We start from the raw sequence: 18,096 nt of genomic DNA, 5'->3' as shown, positions 1-18,096 counted from the left end.
CAGATCCTAGGCACTATCCCTTAATTTTTCCACTCAAGACTGATACTGTACCACTTGAGCCACACTTCCACCTCTGGCTTTTTGCTGATTAATGGTAGTTGAGAGTCCTGTGGAGTTTCCTGGCCAGGCTGGCTTCAAAGCAAAATCCTCAGATATCAGCCTCCTGAGTAGCAACACTGCAGGATTGCAGCCCCTGCCACCCAGCTAGATACCTTTCATTTCATAAGAAGCACACGGCATGAGGTTCTATGAGTTCACCCTCTCTTATTACTGAATATTTTACAGTTTCGGAGATGATATTCAGGGCTGAAATTTTGATCAAGATTGTAACTTTTTAGTCTAAAATTCTGTTAGGAAAATTCAAGTTATTGTGATAAAGCCAACTTTTCCAAGTTGTATTTTTCCTAGCACACAAACTGCCCACATGGAGGAATTTCTCCACTAGCAACTGAGCATCACCAACATAGACTAAAATAAGAAGAAATGGTAGGACCATAAGAGAGAGAGAGAAATGTTCATCTTTGTTAAGAAATGACAACCCTCATTTCCATCCACCTTTTTCTAATCATTTCTAATCAGTGTTTAAGGAACACATAACTTGTTAAACTGTGTGAAGGCTTGTGCATGTGTATGTGTGTGTGTAGGAATGGGATTGCAAATCAGGAAACCTGTAAGAAATAATACTTTATCAAAAACAGGAAAGTCCAGAGAGTTAGAGAATGGTCCATTCTGACAGAGGTTTTGCACAAATTAAGGCGATAAGTTATGCTTGTGATACATGACTGTGGAAATATGTGAATGGTTCTATCTCCTTTCAGTTTCTGCTCATTGTTTCTGCTGCCCTATTGATCTATATGTGGCTTGCTCTGAAAACCAGTGGCCCATTAACAATAATGTCTCTTTAGGGCATCAAATGTGTATCATGATGTTGGGGCTTAGAATTAAGACAATACATGGTAGTGGAATGATAGAAGTCACAAGTGCTGTGGCAACCCTACAGCGTGGGTGGGTACTGTGAATTATCCAGATCTACACAGAGGCCTGTCTTCTGTGAACCCTACATTGTCCGGTAAGGTGTTAATTATTCTTCTTATCTCTCAGTGCTGCATGTTTCCAGGGGATAAAGTTTCCATCCAGGAAACCAGAAACCACAGGGAAGGGCAAAGGAGTCCCTTCTCCCTGGCTGAATGTATAGGAAAAACAAAAATAGAGTCATCAATATAGATTACTGTTTCAATACAACATTAAATAATATTGTAATTAATGCAAAAAAAAAAAATATGATGACCAAAGCATTAAAAGGTTTGTAAACGTCGGTATTTGATCCTGCCTCCACCTGGCTAGTGAGCCTCATTGTCTGTGAGGGAGACCATGTGACTTGAGGGTGTCTGCGTATTAACAGCCTTAAACTGCTACTAGAAATGTATCAAGAAATTTTCTTTAGGGTTGCAGACTGAATATGGATCTGTTCTGCTTTCTGACAATTCAGAGGCTAAATTTTTTTTTGAGTGCTTACAGCTAAGTGCTAAGTGCTAAGCACTTTACATGAATTACCTCCATTCATGCTCACTGTAATCCTATGAAGTAGATACTAGCATTAACCCCAAGAGGAGACCGAGGGTCAGAAAGCTAAGGAGTTTGCTGGAGGGGTATCCGTCTAACAAGTAGCCAACCCAGGGTGAAACTGGTCTTGTCCCCACAGGGTTTGAGACATCACTCACTCCTTGTCTGAATCCTTTTAACCCAAGATGTCAGAATAGGTGACTTTAAGTTTCAAAGATGTGCCTTCCACACACAGGATAGCTTTATAGGTCTGAGTGATGATCTACCACAAAATAACCTTTCAGTTGAATGGAAAGCAACTTGTGTGGCATGTAAAGCTGGGGCAGGCAATTCCGGAAACATTCCAGGAAGAATGATCTTCTCCACCACATGGTTTTCCCTGGTAACTCATGCTGCTTTCTCCTTTGTTTGGGGTGTCTCTTACGTGAGAAACAGAAGAAGAAGAAAAAAAAGAAGTGAGAAGCGATGATGGTGAGAATGATGGTAGTTTCAGTGGAGTAGATGAAGGCGCTGGTGATGACGGTGGTGGCAGCTAATGGCGATTGCAGCTGTGGGTTCCAAGAGCTGGGATAAGTGCCTTCACCGGTAGTTTTTCATTAGCCAAATGAGAAAGCTTGCAAAAGTCCATGTCAGCCCAGTTAGGCTCCGTTTCCATCAGGAAACTGAGTCTCTGGGAATCTAAGAAACTTGCTCGAGATCACAAACAAGTGTGTGGCTTGGTCCTGTGCTTTTTACCCCAACGTTGTAGAAAGAAAAGCTACCTAGACACAGCTGTATGGACTCCTGTTTCTAGCCCTGAGGAGGCAGAGACAAGAGGATTGCATGAACCCAGGATTCTGGCAGTTTTTCATTTAGTCTTCTGGCTCCTTTAAAGTAAAGCCTTCTGATCCAATGGCAGTTAGTGGAGAATTGGATACTGTAGAATTTCCCCACTTTCCAAATCCCTAAAACCTGAAGGCCATAATGTGATGTACATCCCTTTGAGATCCAAGTCTGGATCTTCACAGAATTATCTCCCAGGGACATATTTCAAAGGATCCCAGGCTACTGGAGATTTTATTCCTCTAAAGAATCTCACTTGAGATGTTTCAAATTAAGATCCATGAATTAAGAGGAGGAAGCCAAGGATCAGAATTCTACATACATACTTTTGTGCATATCGTCGGCTCATGATTCTTAATACTACAGATTTAGAGAGAGTACATTTTCACCAAAAATTTAGTGCCCAGGTGTTAGGATAGCTCCAGAAAAGGCTTATCAGAACCAAAGACAAAACAAAATGGGGAGAACTTAAAATGTTTTATGAATTTCCTCTTTTGAAGAATCATAACAAATCTGCTGCTGCATTAGCTTCCATCTTAAATAAAGCAAACCTGATTAATGAGTACTGGGAGCCCATGACAAAGAACAGGAACAAGGCAGACACATAGAAACACGCTAGTACATGTCTGACATGGAGGAAAAAAGCCAGGGTTCATGGCATTGTCTAACGGCTGTGGTGTCAAGACCTTCACTGTGGCTTGATGCTAGTTATCCTTGTGAAATTCCTACATAAGGAGTTGGGAGTACAGGCACACATCAGCTGTGTGCCGGTGGCAAACTGCTTAGTGGGAAGAAAGGGCAGATAATCAGCTAGTTTCCGTGTGGGATTCACAAACTGTGTGATCTTAGAGATGTCTCTTGCCCTCTCTGAGCCTTTGTCTCTTCGTGTCCAAAAGATAATCAGGAAAATCTTCTTTTCACCTCTAACATTGTAAAGTTCTAGAAGGCAGTGCTTCCTTCTTTCTCCAACATCCAAATCCCTTTAAGCGCCTTTCTGGAAAAATCAAGTTTTAGTGCTGTGCTGTATCCAAAAGTGCCTCCAATTTCATCTACTGAGCATAAGGTTTGGAAAGGAGTGACTTACTCCCTTTTGCCTCTTTCAATGTGTAGCCAATGGGGCATCATACATTTTTTACACTTCTTTTGCTAGATGTAAGATCCAGGAGGAAAAGCATGGGTGATCCAGGGTCTCCTTGCTCTCCTGGGAAGGAATGTGAGTGCAATGCACTGTATTTGCTGACTGCATTCCCTACATCCCTACCCTTCTTTGCAGCACAACCAGACTGTTGACATCTCCTACCTTTTTATTTGTATTTTTTCATTTGTGCTCTTCTTTGTTTTTTTAATATTTAAAAGCCATTTTCAAGAGTAGGAACTGTCTCTATAGGATAGAAAGGGGGTGCAATTTTTTTTTTCTCTGAAAGGTGGCACGTCTCTCAGTGAAGAGAAAAAGGCATGTCGCACAGGCTTGCTGGCAGTGATATAAGCCAGCGCCGGTTTGCCTGTTGTCACAGCCAAAGCAAAATGCCACCTCTGCCTAGAAGCCAGAGTGCCACACTCTTCTTTTGTGTCCCAGAAATGTACCCATCATGAGACTCTGGGCGTGTAGGTGTGGCCAGAAGGCTCCTAGGACTGCTTAAAAGTCATCTTCCAACCCCAACGAGGCCAAGGGCACAAAGAGTGTTTCTGGCTCCAAATAGATTGTTTTGAGCTTCCAGATTGCATGTCAGATACAGCGAGCAAATGTAGACTTGGAGAGGCCTGGGCGAGAATAGGCGAGCCCCACATTGCTGAGAATAAGGTAAGGCTGCACATGCGCACTCGTGACATGGTGTGTAGTCCTCTCCTTGGACCGACCCCTACTTAATAAACCCAGATGCCATGGCAGCAAAAAACAAGGAAGAATTCCAAGGCAGGAGGTGCCAAAAACACCCTCTCTTCACCCAATAACCACTACTTCCCCAAATTTTGTTCAGTAAAATATTCTCACCCCTAGAGGGGGAAAACCTGTCCATGCCTGAAGCAAGTTGACCCTAGCGATCACAAGCCCTCTGTGGAATGGACATATCAGGGGAAAATAATTCCCCACTCCCCCCACCTGCCTGCTCTCTGAGAGGGGACAGAAGGCTCCTCAAACTGATGGTTTTGCCTCCATGATCTTTAAAAGAGCAGAAGCTGGCTGTGAGGCTGAGGTAGCGTGGTCTGTGTGGCGGCTGGGTTCCAAGGAGAGCCGCAATTGGCTCTGCTTGAAGAAGGAGTCTAGATAGGAAAGATTGCAAAGAGGGCTCCCCGTACACCATGGCTGAGACTGTGTCGTTTCTTGCAAGGTGAAACTTGGCAGTTCTACCTTGCAAGTAAAACTCCAAATTAATTTTTAAAAAAAGAGAGAAAGAAAGAAAGGAAGAAATTAAGTCAGAAACAAGGCTTCGGAAAAACTGTGAGTGTTAGGCATAAACTGATTTTGGATGATCTTTAGGTGAGAAAGGGTGGAGTTACCATCGGAAACATGTTTTTATTTATGCTTTTCGAATCCCCACTGGTGTGCGATGTGTGTGTGTGTGTGTATGTGTGTGTGTGTGTGTATTGGTTAGCGTGAGAGTATGTATCGTCTCAATTCTCTAACCACTCTTTTTTTTTTTGCATCTTTTCTGTGTACAGTTCATATAGATACCCGATAAATAAAATAAATATCTAGGTCCATCCACACCTTTTCATTTTATTTGTAAATTGCAGAGCGTAATGAAACCTGGTGAAGTTTAAAAGATTAGATTTTTTTTCATACTGACACTTCATAACACTGTTCGTATGTCTCCGAGTGAGATTTATGAATATATGAACAGTACTGCAAAATTATACTGCACCAGAGACTTCCTGCACCACAGGGGTGGCAGTCTAAAGTGACACAGCTTCAAGCATTTTTCACAGACAAGAAGCAAAATTTAACCCCCTTAAGGGGAAGTATGATTTCGACAGCTTGAAATGAGCTCATTTGTAGATGGTTTTTTTTCCCCCTCTTATATTCCATAATTTTTTGGTGTTAAGATTAAAACAGATTGCACAGCCAATAGAAGGGCATGTATACTGCCCAGTACAGTTAGGTCCTTAAAGAGAAATTTTCACTTATTGTCTTGTTTTATTGGAAATGTCTCAGCCAGGTAAATAAAAGTAAAAATATCCCCCTCCAGCTTCTAAAGGTCTCAGTCTGATTCCCAGAATTGTACTTAGTACATGAGATCCATGGTTTTCGAAAGGTAAGTGGCAATGCACATCAATTAGTTCCGTGAAGAAGCCTCCATTTTCTGGAAGCCCCTAGAGACAATGGCACTAGAAAAATAAGCAATGCCTGGAATCTCAAACTGAATGAAATTAACCAGTTCATTAAAGAACCCCAAAGGCAAAAGATGGTCTCCCCGAATGAAGTGCATATGAAATATCTATTGTGTGTACTTACAAGTCCAAAACCAACTCTCGGGTAGACTGAACCAGCACTTTGTGATTTTTTTTTTCCTAACTTGATGTTCTTGATCTCTCCACTCTCAAATTCTCCTTAACCATCTTACCTCCTCCAGAAACAGAGCAGGGTGCTCAAATGTGGCCTGTTCCCTCCCTGCCTGCCTGGTAAAGGCCTCTTATGATGTGTTGCCTGGAGAATTTTTGTCTCTTTTTCAGCAATGGTACAACAGCTCCATGAACATCATCTGTACCTGGTTGACGGACCGGATGGATCTACAGCTTCACATATACCAATTGAAAACACTAATTAGGATGGTAAAGGTAAAAGAAAAAAATCATTATTCTTCTTTACTGAACTATGTTTTATTGGCGAGCTATAGAACTTCCTTAAGGTAAAGAATATTTGTATACATATACAATACGATGATTTCTAAAGCATCATCACGTACAAGAAAATGCTAGGAAATTGTTTTGTGAGACCTGATTAATTCATTTCTCAGACCTCAAAGAAAAATATAATTAAAAAAAGGAATTCAAGACCCATACCCACCTAGGAAAAATACTTTGTGTAGTTACTATGCAGAAGTGTCACAGAGACTAGCTACCCTTGCATAGGCTTTCAAAAACTGGCTTGGGGTACCATTATGCTAATCATCTAAATTATCAATTTCATGTATGGTTTAATTAAATAAAAATTTCCCACAATTAATTTAATGGAAATATTTACCTCCAGCTATTTTCTAACTATGTCCTATGATCATTATCAGAATGCAAATCAATATTGTTCTCATAGCTAATTGAAGTAGCTTCTCATACCATGCGTGTATACAATCAAATGTAAAGGATCACAAAGGTGAGATCACATACCCTGGAAGTCGCTTTTTTCCCCTGTTCTTCTGTGTGTGCCGTGGACTAATGATAATTATTTCAGCGTGAAATCTCAGTGGTTTACATGAAATAATAAGATCACAGAAGGGGGTAAATACGTTTTTGATCATTTTAGTTTCCATTTGATGTTTTACCATACTGATGTAAAATGTTGGTGTTCAAATACTCCTATTCAAAATCCCAAGTCCCTTATTAAAATACTTGAACAATAAACAGAATTTTTCATCTTACCACTTTACCAAAGATTTCTCCCCTCTCCCCTCCCCTTTTTATGGTTTCCTTTGGAATAGTCCCAATCAACCCTGAAAGGTGAATCTCTACCCCACTGCTGACTTAAAACCAATTACTGTTCCATTGTGTGTAATTAAGGAGAATTATTATCATCTGCATTTGATCTCACAAAGCATCCACCCAGCAAAGGTTACAGGCAGCCCTGTTCTGCAAAGAAGTATATGTATTCGAAATAAGGACTTGGTCCATTTTCTTATTTTGACTTCAGTTATGCAAACTCGCTAGTCATTGCCTGGCCCCTTGAATTCCATTTTCTTGGTATAAATACATTGAGAGAGGGGAAATGTCTGTTTGACTCTTACTGTGTAGCTATAACAAGAAGGGTTCATTTTAATACTAATAATTTTCATTTTAATCATCTCCTACAAACTGATGTTTCCACATGTATGTTATGAATTTACAATGTTACGTCAAGAAAAAAAAATGTAAGCCAGAAAGGAGGTTTTATCTTTGTCATCTTCGAAAACAACACAGACCTAACCACAGAGAAATAACTGCAGAAATCAGTACTGAAGAAGTCTCTTTGCTTGTATTGGCCTCCAGTTTAACTAATGCTACAACACAGAAGAAAATTTTTCCACACATGACCCAGGGGTCTCCACCCAGGCCAATTTCTAGGGATGCTTGTTTTTTCTTTCCTGTCTCAACAAACACTACCTTAGATCTGTCTATTCTTTCATTCTTCAGTACGCATATATTAATTTGTCTCATGTTGGCAAAAGATGAGGTGAGCCCCTGCTTGTATATTACCAGATGGAGGATTCAAGACTGGCTATATGTAATTCCTGGCCTCAAGATTTTAACATCTTATCGGGGTAGGCTGTCCTCTGGAATTTTAATAAAGGAGAGACTACCCAATAGGTTTTGCTTTATTTTCCCATTCTCCTCTGGCCACAGAGATGTTATTCTAAGTGCCACCAGAAAGTTGGAAAGTTCAGTAAGCCATCTGGCTTGTTGGTCTACCCTATGCCTAGCATTTAGTCAGCCTCCTCTATTTCCCCATTAAGGAGAAGAATACAGTTGAGATAGTTACCTGGCTTCCTCCTCTTCTCCTACAGCTTGATCCATAGAATGACCCTATAATTTAATGTCTGAACCAGGTTACTACTATGCAGTAAAATCACCATGGAACAATGGACATAAAGTAGCAAGGGGTCCTGTGGTCATCTGACCCCATGACCTCACTTTATGGAACTTCACTAAGTCAAACTTGCATTTACTCATTAACACCAAAGTCATTTTAACCTCCATGACCTTCCCACAAGGTTGGCCTTGTGACTGTCAACACTGCATATGCATGTGAAAAACTATTAAAAAATAGAAAAAAATGGTGAGAGTGGTGTTGAAATTTGTTAACATTCTCCACCTGCCCCAGTAGCAAGTTTCCCCTACCAATAAGAGAAACAAACAGCAGAATAAGTAGCTGAAATGATATTCAGTGTGATGAGAAGAATTGTTTAAAAGAGTTTTAAAAAAGAAAGAAAAGAGAAAATTGTGAAGTAGACATCAGACAGATGCTACTGGTCATGTTCAATTAACACCAAGAGATTTCTAGAAAAAAAAAAAAAAACAGTTCTTAGGATACCTAAGGAAATCCGAGAGAAATTGCCTGAAGGAACAAAGAAAGAACTTGTGTTTCAGTAATAACCAAACCATTGTTCTTGAAAAAGAGCCAAATTTCTTCCCTGAGAGCATGAAGTTGTGAACGGAATAGATACCGTTCTTTCCCAAGGAAATGAGAAATGAGTCACATGCCTGCAACATATTGATGAGGCATTAGCGCTCCATCTTTCCCACAATTGTTGCTGCCCGTAATAGGTTTCATATACCAATGTACATATGTCTATCTTGTGAATGAGACAGAGGGGTATGGCTCATGCAATTATAACACTCAAAAATTCTAAAAGACCAGACTGCATCAGCAATCACAAAATACCATAATTGCTTGATTCATTATTTATATGCGATAGCCCCTCCTTTACACCATCGATCAAATTATATTATACTAATCTAAGAGAAAAAAAAAAAAGAATCAAACCCCTTCCCCCCCCCCAAAAAAAGGAACCAAAACAATTATGGAACATTTCCCTTTATGGAACTGAATAAACACAAGCTTATGTGCTTTGCTTTGTCTCCTCTAATACAGTTTATCCTGTCACAGTCTCTCATTTTCTGTCATTCAGTGAATCTGTTTTCAGTCCAAGTGAAATCTGAGTTCAGTGACTTTTTTCCTTGATGAGTAGAGGAACACTTAGCTGATGGTCAGGGTTCTCATTCCTAGACCTGTGCTTTGTGTCCTCTCCTTCTGCACCATGGAGATGAGATCTATCTTATCTCTCTGTCTTTTCCCTCCTTAGAAAACCTACAGAGATTTCCGATTGCAAGGAGTCCTGGATTCTACCTTAAACAGCAAGACCTATGAGACCATCCGGAATCGGCTCACCGTGGAGGAAGCCACAGCCTCAGTAAGCGAGGGCGGAGGCTTGCAAGGGATCAGCATGAAGGACAGCGATGAGGAAGACGAAGAAGATGATTAGACTGTTCACTCCTAGAGCCCACTGGGATGGAGTCTTGTAATCAATGCATGTCCTTAGTCTGTTAGTTAACCCCATTAGGGAATTTTCTGTCAATGACCATGCCCATGAGATGTTTACCAATACAATTGCCATTTTAGCTGTGTGGTACCAAGATTAGCAAATGACCTTCAGATCCATTGAACCCGCCGCCCTCCCCGATTTCCATGTCTCTATGTTTACAAGCAATATGGAGCACCATTCTTTTAAATACTGTTGTGAAGAATACATAGTCCAATTGCTAGGTGTGTCTCTGTTATCAGCCAAGTTAAAATGATGCTTCTTTCATGTACTACATCTGCCTCCTTTGCTGGGAAATAGAAGTGAAGGCAGGGGTGTATGTGGTGGTAGTGGGGGATGCTTTCACCTCTTTGTTTTATGTCTGTGGATACCAGTTATTTAAGTGAGTACATAAATAAATAACTTCAATTAAGCACATAGATCTGCTTTGTTTTCTTGTAAAAACCAAAGGCAAGGCTCTAACGGCCAATGTTTGGTTCTTTCTGTGCCCCTAAGACAAAATGAAGAATGGATCCCTTGTATCCTGGTGAGCCCAGCCTTTTATTTTCCGTTATAACTAGCCTCCCTCCTCTCCCCCCCCCCAAAAAAAGGCTAAGTTATCAATGAATTGATTCTCTAAATTGCCAGAGCAAGGGGACAATCTTATCATGACTTAGCATCAAGTGCAGTCAAGAGCAACTGTCTCTCATCAAAGTTTATCCTATTCAATGTTACGTTTGCTTTTCTGTTTCATAACAGTGTATGTAAAAAAAACAACCCAACTATTTACATTACAACCCTAGACTATAAATGTGTTTATAATAAGATACAGATATTTCCTTCCATAGAATGTAATCATAATTTAATATATTTTGTTCCATGACATTTTTTCTATCCGTCATGTACATTGCATTTTGATCTGTAACTGCACGGCCCTCGGTCTGCTGCAGAGTGGTGTCCTTCTGTGTACAGTAGTGATCCATCTTGCTTTTGCCTTATATAAAGCCGACAGTTATGTAAGTGTGGAAAACTGTGGCTTCTCAATAAATACCTATTCAGATGTCCTAAGAATATACATTTGAGTCTGTCTTCCTCTGTCTCCTTTGAAAGCCAGAACTGAAACAGAAGTCACGGGAGGAGAGAAACAAGGGAAGAAAGAGGTAAATTTTCAGAGAGCGTTCTTGACACAGTTGGAGTGGGCTGTTTTCAAATGCTTATAGTTCTCTGTGAGAGACTGCCTAGAATTCCACTAATTCAGACTCCACTAATTCAGGATCTGTGGGCATTTGGACATGTTGGGCAGATTATGCTTGCATTATAGGATAAATAAGGGTTTGCTAAGCAAGTGAGTAGTGTAAACGAGAGAAATGTTTCTCCTGTATGGAGAGAAGGCCAACAAACTGTTTTTAAGCACCACTTTAACAGCAGTGTTTGCATTCAAACAAAGTGTGTGCCAATTATATATGATTCTTATATATTTGTTAAGGCATTTTACAAGATTCTCTAAGACAGGGAGTACTCTTCTAGCTCCCCAGCCCCTTTCAGCAACATAATCACCTACATTTGAACGAAATCAAATGTGTGTCTCGTTATCTTTACTTGTGTCTGTCTCTAAACCAGGCTGACCTCTCCTTGGGGCTGTTTGAGGCTTGAAAGAAGTGACTGCTTTTCCAAGAGGACCAGGTAGAATGTTCTCTACAAAATAACCTTCCACACGCAACACATCAATGTGCATGCTCCTTGAGGTCTGCAGCTGTAAATCATTAGAAATTTCCACCCCTGCTGGGTTGGCATGAGCTCTGTTTCCATGCATTCTGCACGTATTACCTGAGTTCAATCTAACAATAATAAGAGAGGAGGCTGTTTTTCTCACTATAGATAAGGAAATTAAGGTTAACAAAATGTTAACCCAACTTTCCCAATGGTTACACAACCCTATACTGAAGCCAGGCACTGATGCCTCACACCTAATGGCTGTAATGGCTATTCAGGAGGCAGAGATCTGAAGATCATGGTTTGAAACCAGCCCAGGCAAAGGAAGACTATGAGATTCCCATCTCCAGTAAACTAGTAAAAAGGTGAAGTTGGAGCTTCATTCAGCTGGTAGAGCATTAGCCTTGAGTGAAAAGCTAAGGATATCACCCAGGCCCCAAGTTCAAGCCACAGAGCCAGGAAAAAAACAAGCAATAAATCCCTCCATACAGAAACCTGAATTCAAACTTACAAGCATAAATGTGGTAATATACAAGATAAGGATATATCATTGAGGTATGAAAAACTACCCAGTGTCACCTCATTAAATCACAGTAGAAAACCTAAAATTGTTTTAAAGTACATGCTATTATATTTTGACTTGCAAAACTGAAGAGTATTCTTTGCAACAATAGCAAACAAGTTAAAAATCTGCAATATAATAGGGTACCCGTGATTCATGCCTGTAATCCTAGCAACTCAAGATGCTGAGAACTGAGGTTTGTGGCTCAGTCTGTGAGACTCTTATCACCAACTAACCACCAAAGAGCTGGACATGGAACCGTGATTCAAGGCTCAGGCCTGGGAAAAAAAAAGTCTGCAATGTGAAGAAGAAACACCTGCTTAAGGGTTAAGGAAAAAAAGGAGGGAGGGTTATTCGGGATCCTTTTGAGTTTGATAACCAAAGGCATGATCCAAAAGGCATAAAGAGAATCAAGCCAGAAAAGGTAGTCTCCAAAACTAAGGTCAATGGGTGAAATAAGATTCTTCACAAGGAGAAGTCACCTTCACCCCTGGCATTGAGGATTCTCTTATGGAGATTCCCCACCCACATGGTAGGATGGAAGAAGGGCTACATGGAAGGAAGGAAGGAAGGAAGGAAGGAAGGAAGGAAGGAAGGAAGGAAGGAAGGAAGGAAGGAAGGAAGGAAGGAAGGAAGGAACTACCTCTACTACCTCTACTACCCAGAGGTGAATAAAGCCTCCCCAGAAGCCCATGGACCTCCCTGTAATCCATCCTTGGCAACATTAGGTATAGTCACTGTTTAATTTTGACCATCCTGGGAAGTGGTATGGTGGTATAGTATAGTTGTAGTTTACTGATTACAGAGATGAATATGGAATTGGAGATGGGTGAGGGAGGGAGGGAGGGAGGGAGGTTGGGAGGGAGGGAGGGAGGAAGGAAGGAAGGAAGGGAGGGAGGGAGGTTGGGAGGGAGGGAGGAAGGAAGGAAAGGAGGGAGGGAGGAAGGAAGGAAGGAAAAGAGGGAGGGAGGGAAGGAGGGAGGGAGGGAGGGAGGAAAAAGCAAGAGAGCCAGGAGAAAAGGTAGGCCAAGTTCAATCCATAGGTTCTCCATGGCATAAACACAAAGCTGGGGAGGCAGGTGCTTTCTTCACTTCTTTGGGTGTCTTGAGCTTTCTCTTTTTTCCCATTCTGTTTTCTTAAAACATTATATGCATACAGAATATTACATGAAAAACAACAACCAAAACAAAACAAAACAAAAAGAATATAACATGAACCCTAAGCACACACTTCAGTGATTTGTCATAAAACAGACACACTCATAGAACAAGACTAAGACGTAAGAAGAGAACAAACTGAACAAATTCTGGTGTTCCCCCTGCACATGTACCTTTCTGCCTTTATTTGCCTACCTACTCCTTATTTGCCACACACACACAAAACACACCATCCTGATTCCTAATCTAGATTGTCATGTAATTATAGTCATCAGTCATCACATCCAGCCATGTTGGTCTACCTTGTTTGGTTGGCATAGCTGTTAACTTGTTTTTTTTTTCTTTTTGTTGCTGTAGACATTCTGATACATGAATATGCCATGATTGATTTCTCCACATTGAAACATTGCTTTCCATTTGGGAATGTTATGCACAATGCTATCATAAGTTTTCTTGTACATATCCATGTGTGCAATGGTGAGATCACAGGTCAAAGGTATGTTCATTTTTAGAAGATGCTACCTCTACTACCCAGAGGTGAATAAAGCCTCCCCAGAAGCCCGTGGACCTCCCTGTAATCCATCCTTGGCAACATTAAGTATAGTCACTGTTTAATTTTGACCATCCTGGGAAGTGGTATGGTGGTTTATAGTTGTAGTTTACTGATTACAGAGATGAATATGGAATTGGAGATGGGTGAGGAGGTTCATGCCTGTAATCCTAGCTACATGGGAGGTAGAGATCAGAAGGATTACAGTTTAAGGCCAGTCCAGGAAAAAGATTCTAAAGTTCCCCATCTCAATCAATAAAAAGCTGGGCATAGTGATTCATCTGTCATCCCAGCCACTTAGGAAGCATAAAATAGGAAGATCACTGTCCAAGGTAAACCAAGAATAATCTTAAGACTCTGTTTGAAAATATAAAGCAAAAGAGACTGCAGGTGTGGCTCAAGTGGCAGAGTACCTGCCTGGAAAGGCAAGCCCCTGAGTTCAAACCCAGTTTCCAAAAAAAAAAAAAAGATCACCTCATTGTGCAGTGAATGTTTAAGTCTTTCCCTTAGGTTGAAAGAGGAACATTCTAGGGCTATTTAAAGGTTGATGGAGAAGAGGCCATAAGAAAAATTGTCAGGTGCATGAATCTCATGTCAAGGGAAATGTTTAATTGGTGGAAAGACATTCCTTCTAGTAACAATAGGTCAATGAATTTCTGAGTGCATCCGGATCAAGATACCATGCAGTAAACACTCACACTCTGTCCCATCCATTCCCTCTGACCTGTCACAGAGAGTCTTTCTAAGAGGCAACTGTGGGTTGGTCCAAACTCTTAATTAAAAGCGTCCAACCACATTTCAGCTTTCTCTTAGAATGTAGCCCAGACGCATGAAGGTGGAGTGAAAGCCATACAGAATCTGACCCTTGCTTCCCTCTCCAGCTACTTCCCTTGACCCTGTTCTTATTCTAGAATCCTCCACACTCACCACCCTTTTCTCATATCCTTAAAAATAGTCCATCTCATCTTTCCAATCCCAGTTAATTTGACCTCCTCCAGAGGAGGGCGACTCTTCATAAAACTCTGCACTTGTCTTCCATAGTATTCAGCACTTTGTTATTCATATTGTTGCCCATTTCAGAACATCGCTCTCCATTTCTGGAAGGTCATGGGCAGTACCAGCTTCTCCATTCTGTCCCCAGCACACTCAGAAATATGGACTGATAAATGAAGGCTAGAAGAACACAGATGGAAATGGCCTGGTTGTCCTTCTCTAAGAATCCTTAAGTGTTATCAGTCCTCAGAAGTCTCCTATATAGTAAATGGTGTAAGATCCAGAGAAGGGAAAAGGAGAAGGAGGCTCACAGGGGAGAAAGGATTCAAAGAGCACAGAGAGGAAAGGAAAGCACCCTTACAAGGAGGCGAGGTGATTGGGCCACTGGGATGAAGTTCTGCAAAGATGAGGAGATTGTCATCTCCCACTGATTCCCATTGGACATAGTAACCACTCAGCCAATAGCATGTTGATGGAAGGCATAAAATGATGTGTGAGGGAAGCCTGCTTCCTGGAGAGATGCATTCAGGAGTTTGGTCACTATGATGAGAGGAGATCAAAGCACTAAAGGAAGACACCCTGTTTCCTTTAGTTTGGCTTTGTTGTTTTATATAGCCAAGAACTAACCAATGTTTTTATTTTCCACACATTTAAAGAAATGTTTAAGTTTTTTAAAAAATCATCAAGTGAAACAGAATTACATGAGGCAACAAGTCCAAGCCTCTCTCCACCAACCCATCTCCCTACGCTAGCCATTGCTAACAGATGGGCCAATAGTCTTCTTAAATATGTTCAAATCATATAGAAGCATATTGTAGATATATTGATATATATTTTTCATGGAGGAGAATCATCTTGAGCCTAATTTTTGGCAGAACACATTTTCCATTTATTAGTGTAGGATTATCCTTATACTTGTTTTTTTATTCTTTTATAGACATCCCATATTAGTTTGGAAATGAATATGGTATATTTAAGGATATTTTCCTGGCCAAAGAAGAAACTGAAGCCAAATGAGGTAAACTGAAAATCCGGGATGAAATTGGGATGAATCAAAACACAGCGGAGAAAATGAGCCATCTGTGGAAGTGACCCAAGAGACTGTTTGAAAATGTGTGACTAAAGAATTTGTGAAGCACCCCAAATTCAATTGCAGTCCCACTGCATGGTATTAGTTATCTGTTTATGTGTCTGTCTCTGTTCGGCAGCCAATTACTTGAGGTCAGGGACTGTGTATGCAACTTGGGTACCCAGCATACAGTAGGCACTCAGTCAGTGCTGATTAGAACTGAATGGTTCTGAACATCAGTCAGGCATACCAGAATATTATAGTCATGACCAGGAAAGCATTAGCTAAACTTGCTACAATATGCTGTGCTTGTTAATGAAAGAATTACAAACAAAGGTGGAAAACTACAACGGCTTCATAAAAGCCACTGACCTCACTCCAAATGTGACCTAACTATGCAGAGTAGGTACAAACTATCCATGCTCTCCTTAAGTCTGAGTTTCTGTAAGACTTTCAAGAAGTCAACTAGACCACAAGACTTTTGTTAAGCAATAAAACACTGCTTAAACACAGAACTGAATAAGTTCATCCCACTGAAATTTTAAGTTATGAAATAAGTATGCTCCTTGTGGCTGATTTCCATTAGATCCATGATTAACAAATCCAAAAAATGAAATCAAATTATGCACCATTCTTCAGTGCTTGATAAACAAAATTTCTGAAAAAAAAAAACGATCTTCATCTTTTATTCAAGGTTGTTTTGCTTCTTCGTCTAAATACTAAAATTATCATTTGTTTTCTTTCTTGTGAAATCATGCATTTCATCTGAAGTTGTGCATCTGCATTTGTTGTAACTAGCAAAACAAGAGAAAGGGGACAAGGCTGGTACAATCTGCCAGCAGAGTTGTCTGCCCTGATGACAGTACGCTGAAGGTCACAGAGAAACACTAAGCAACAAATTAATCACAGCCACCAGCCAGCAGGAATAGAATGATTACCGTTAATCATAAAACTACAAAACAAGAGGAATGCAAATGCAACAATAAGCCAAAAGTACACAATTTTTTTTCTTATCTCCTAAGAATTGATGGTAGGATGACAAAAAGCAATTGTAAACATGGTTTACTTGGCATATTTCCCCTGTCCATCAGAAACAAGTTGGCTGTTTTCCTGGGTGATGAATACAATTGCAAAGAATAAACAAGACTTTGGTTAAGGAAGGAAAGATGTGATTGAAGATAGTATCAATCTCAGAGAAAATGCTGAAAATTATTGAATGTGGTTTGTTTTTAAATCATCTGTGTGCTGATGGCTTCTAGTTTCTGTAATCCTAACTACTCAGAAGACTCAGATCCAAAGTCAGCATGAGCAGAAAAATCGGAGGGACTCCATCTCCAAAATAACCAAAAATCCAGACTGGAATGAGACTGGTTCAAGTAGTTATGCACCAGCTGAGCAACCAAAGCCAAGCAAGTATAAGATCCAGAACTTAAACCCTGGTACTGTGGAAAAAGAAGGAAAGAAGGGAAGGAAAAGAAGGAAAGAAAGGAGGTGAAGAGAGAAAAAGGGAAAGGAAGGATAAGGGAAAGGAAAAGAAGAGCAAGGCAGGCAAAGACAAAGGCCAAGGACGGGACTGGGAGGGAGAGGGAGGAAGGGGAAGAGGGAGAGAAAAGGAAGAGACAAAAAAAAAAGGGAGAAAAAGAAAGAAGTCAAAAGCACAAAATCAGCAATAGGAGGAAGACAAATACTGATGACTGACATCCGTGGCTCACGCCTCTCATCCTAGCTAGTCAGGAGGCTGAAATCTGTGGATCATGGTTCAAAGCCAGCTCGGGCAGGAGAGTCTTCTCTCCAGTTAATCATAGAAAAAGCCAGAAGTAGAGCTGTGGCTCATGTGGTAGAATGCTAGGCTTCAGCAAAAGAAGTTCAGGGACAGCACCTAGGCCCTAAGTTCAAGCCCCAGGACCAGCAAAACAAAATTAATTAATTAAAATTAAAAAATAAAGTACAGTGTTTGTGAAGCCTTGGATATGCTTCAAATTCCAGTGCGACTCTCTATTGTGAAGGTGTCACGTGCCCCTCACTGAGACTCCCTCAGCACCTCCTTGTCCCAGGCTTTGAGCAGAATGAATCCCTCCTCAGTATTGTGGGGAGGTTAAATTCATTAATTCCGAATTTAAAGTATCCTTTTATAAAAGCAAACATCAAGATTATAGACTAGAAATTCCAGAGCATATGGACAGTATTGACATAGTACGTATTTGGAAATTTGAACTCTGCAGAGCTTTAATTAAACAATCATTTCTGGTTTGTGCTGTTGAAATTTGAAGTGATAGTTGGAAGGATAAAGAAATGCCTTTTTCTGCAAAACTCACAATCTTTGAATAGTTGTGATAATAGATTCTGGGGGAATGAAAGTAGGCTACTCCTCCCCAAATCCAGGAAATGAATTGCTTTCTGTATCAATACCAAGTAAACCTATTTTGATTCATTCCCTATGAAGCTTAAAGTTTAATTAATT

General features: G+C 40.5%; 1 protein-coding gene across 10 annotated transcripts in view; it reads left to right on the top strand.

Moving 5' to 3' along the window:
- The window catches only part of Cadps (calcium dependent secretion activator), a 445,968-nt gene extending 436,251 nt beyond the window's left edge, over nucleotides 1-9,717 (top strand). For 6 of the 10 annotated variants that reach the window (XM_042679880.1, XM_042679874.1, XM_042679881.1 and 3 more), the window contains 2 exons: nucleotides 6,055-6,159; nucleotides 9,375-9,717. In XM_042679880.1, the coding sequence (XP_042535814.1) occupies nucleotides 6,055-6,159; nucleotides 9,375-9,554 (285 nt within the window). In that variant the 3' untranslated portion in view covers nucleotides 9,555-9,717. The remainder of the gene's footprint in view (nucleotides 1-6,054; nucleotides 6,160-9,374) is intronic. The other 4 variants (XM_042679884.1, XM_042679883.1, XM_042679877.1 and 1 more) reach the window with 1 other exon arrangement.
- The last annotated feature ends 8,379 nt before the right edge of the window (nucleotides 9,718-18,096 follow it).

The sequence above is a fragment of the Dipodomys spectabilis genome, unplaced genomic scaffold, assembly GCF_019054845.1.
Source record: "Dipodomys spectabilis isolate Male_0828 unplaced genomic scaffold, ASM1905484v1 ptg000054l, whole genome shotgun sequence".
Classification (NCBI taxonomy): domain Eukaryota; kingdom Metazoa; phylum Chordata; class Mammalia; order Rodentia; family Heteromyidae; genus Dipodomys; species Dipodomys spectabilis.
This window is presented reverse-complemented; position numbering and strand designations above follow the sequence as displayed.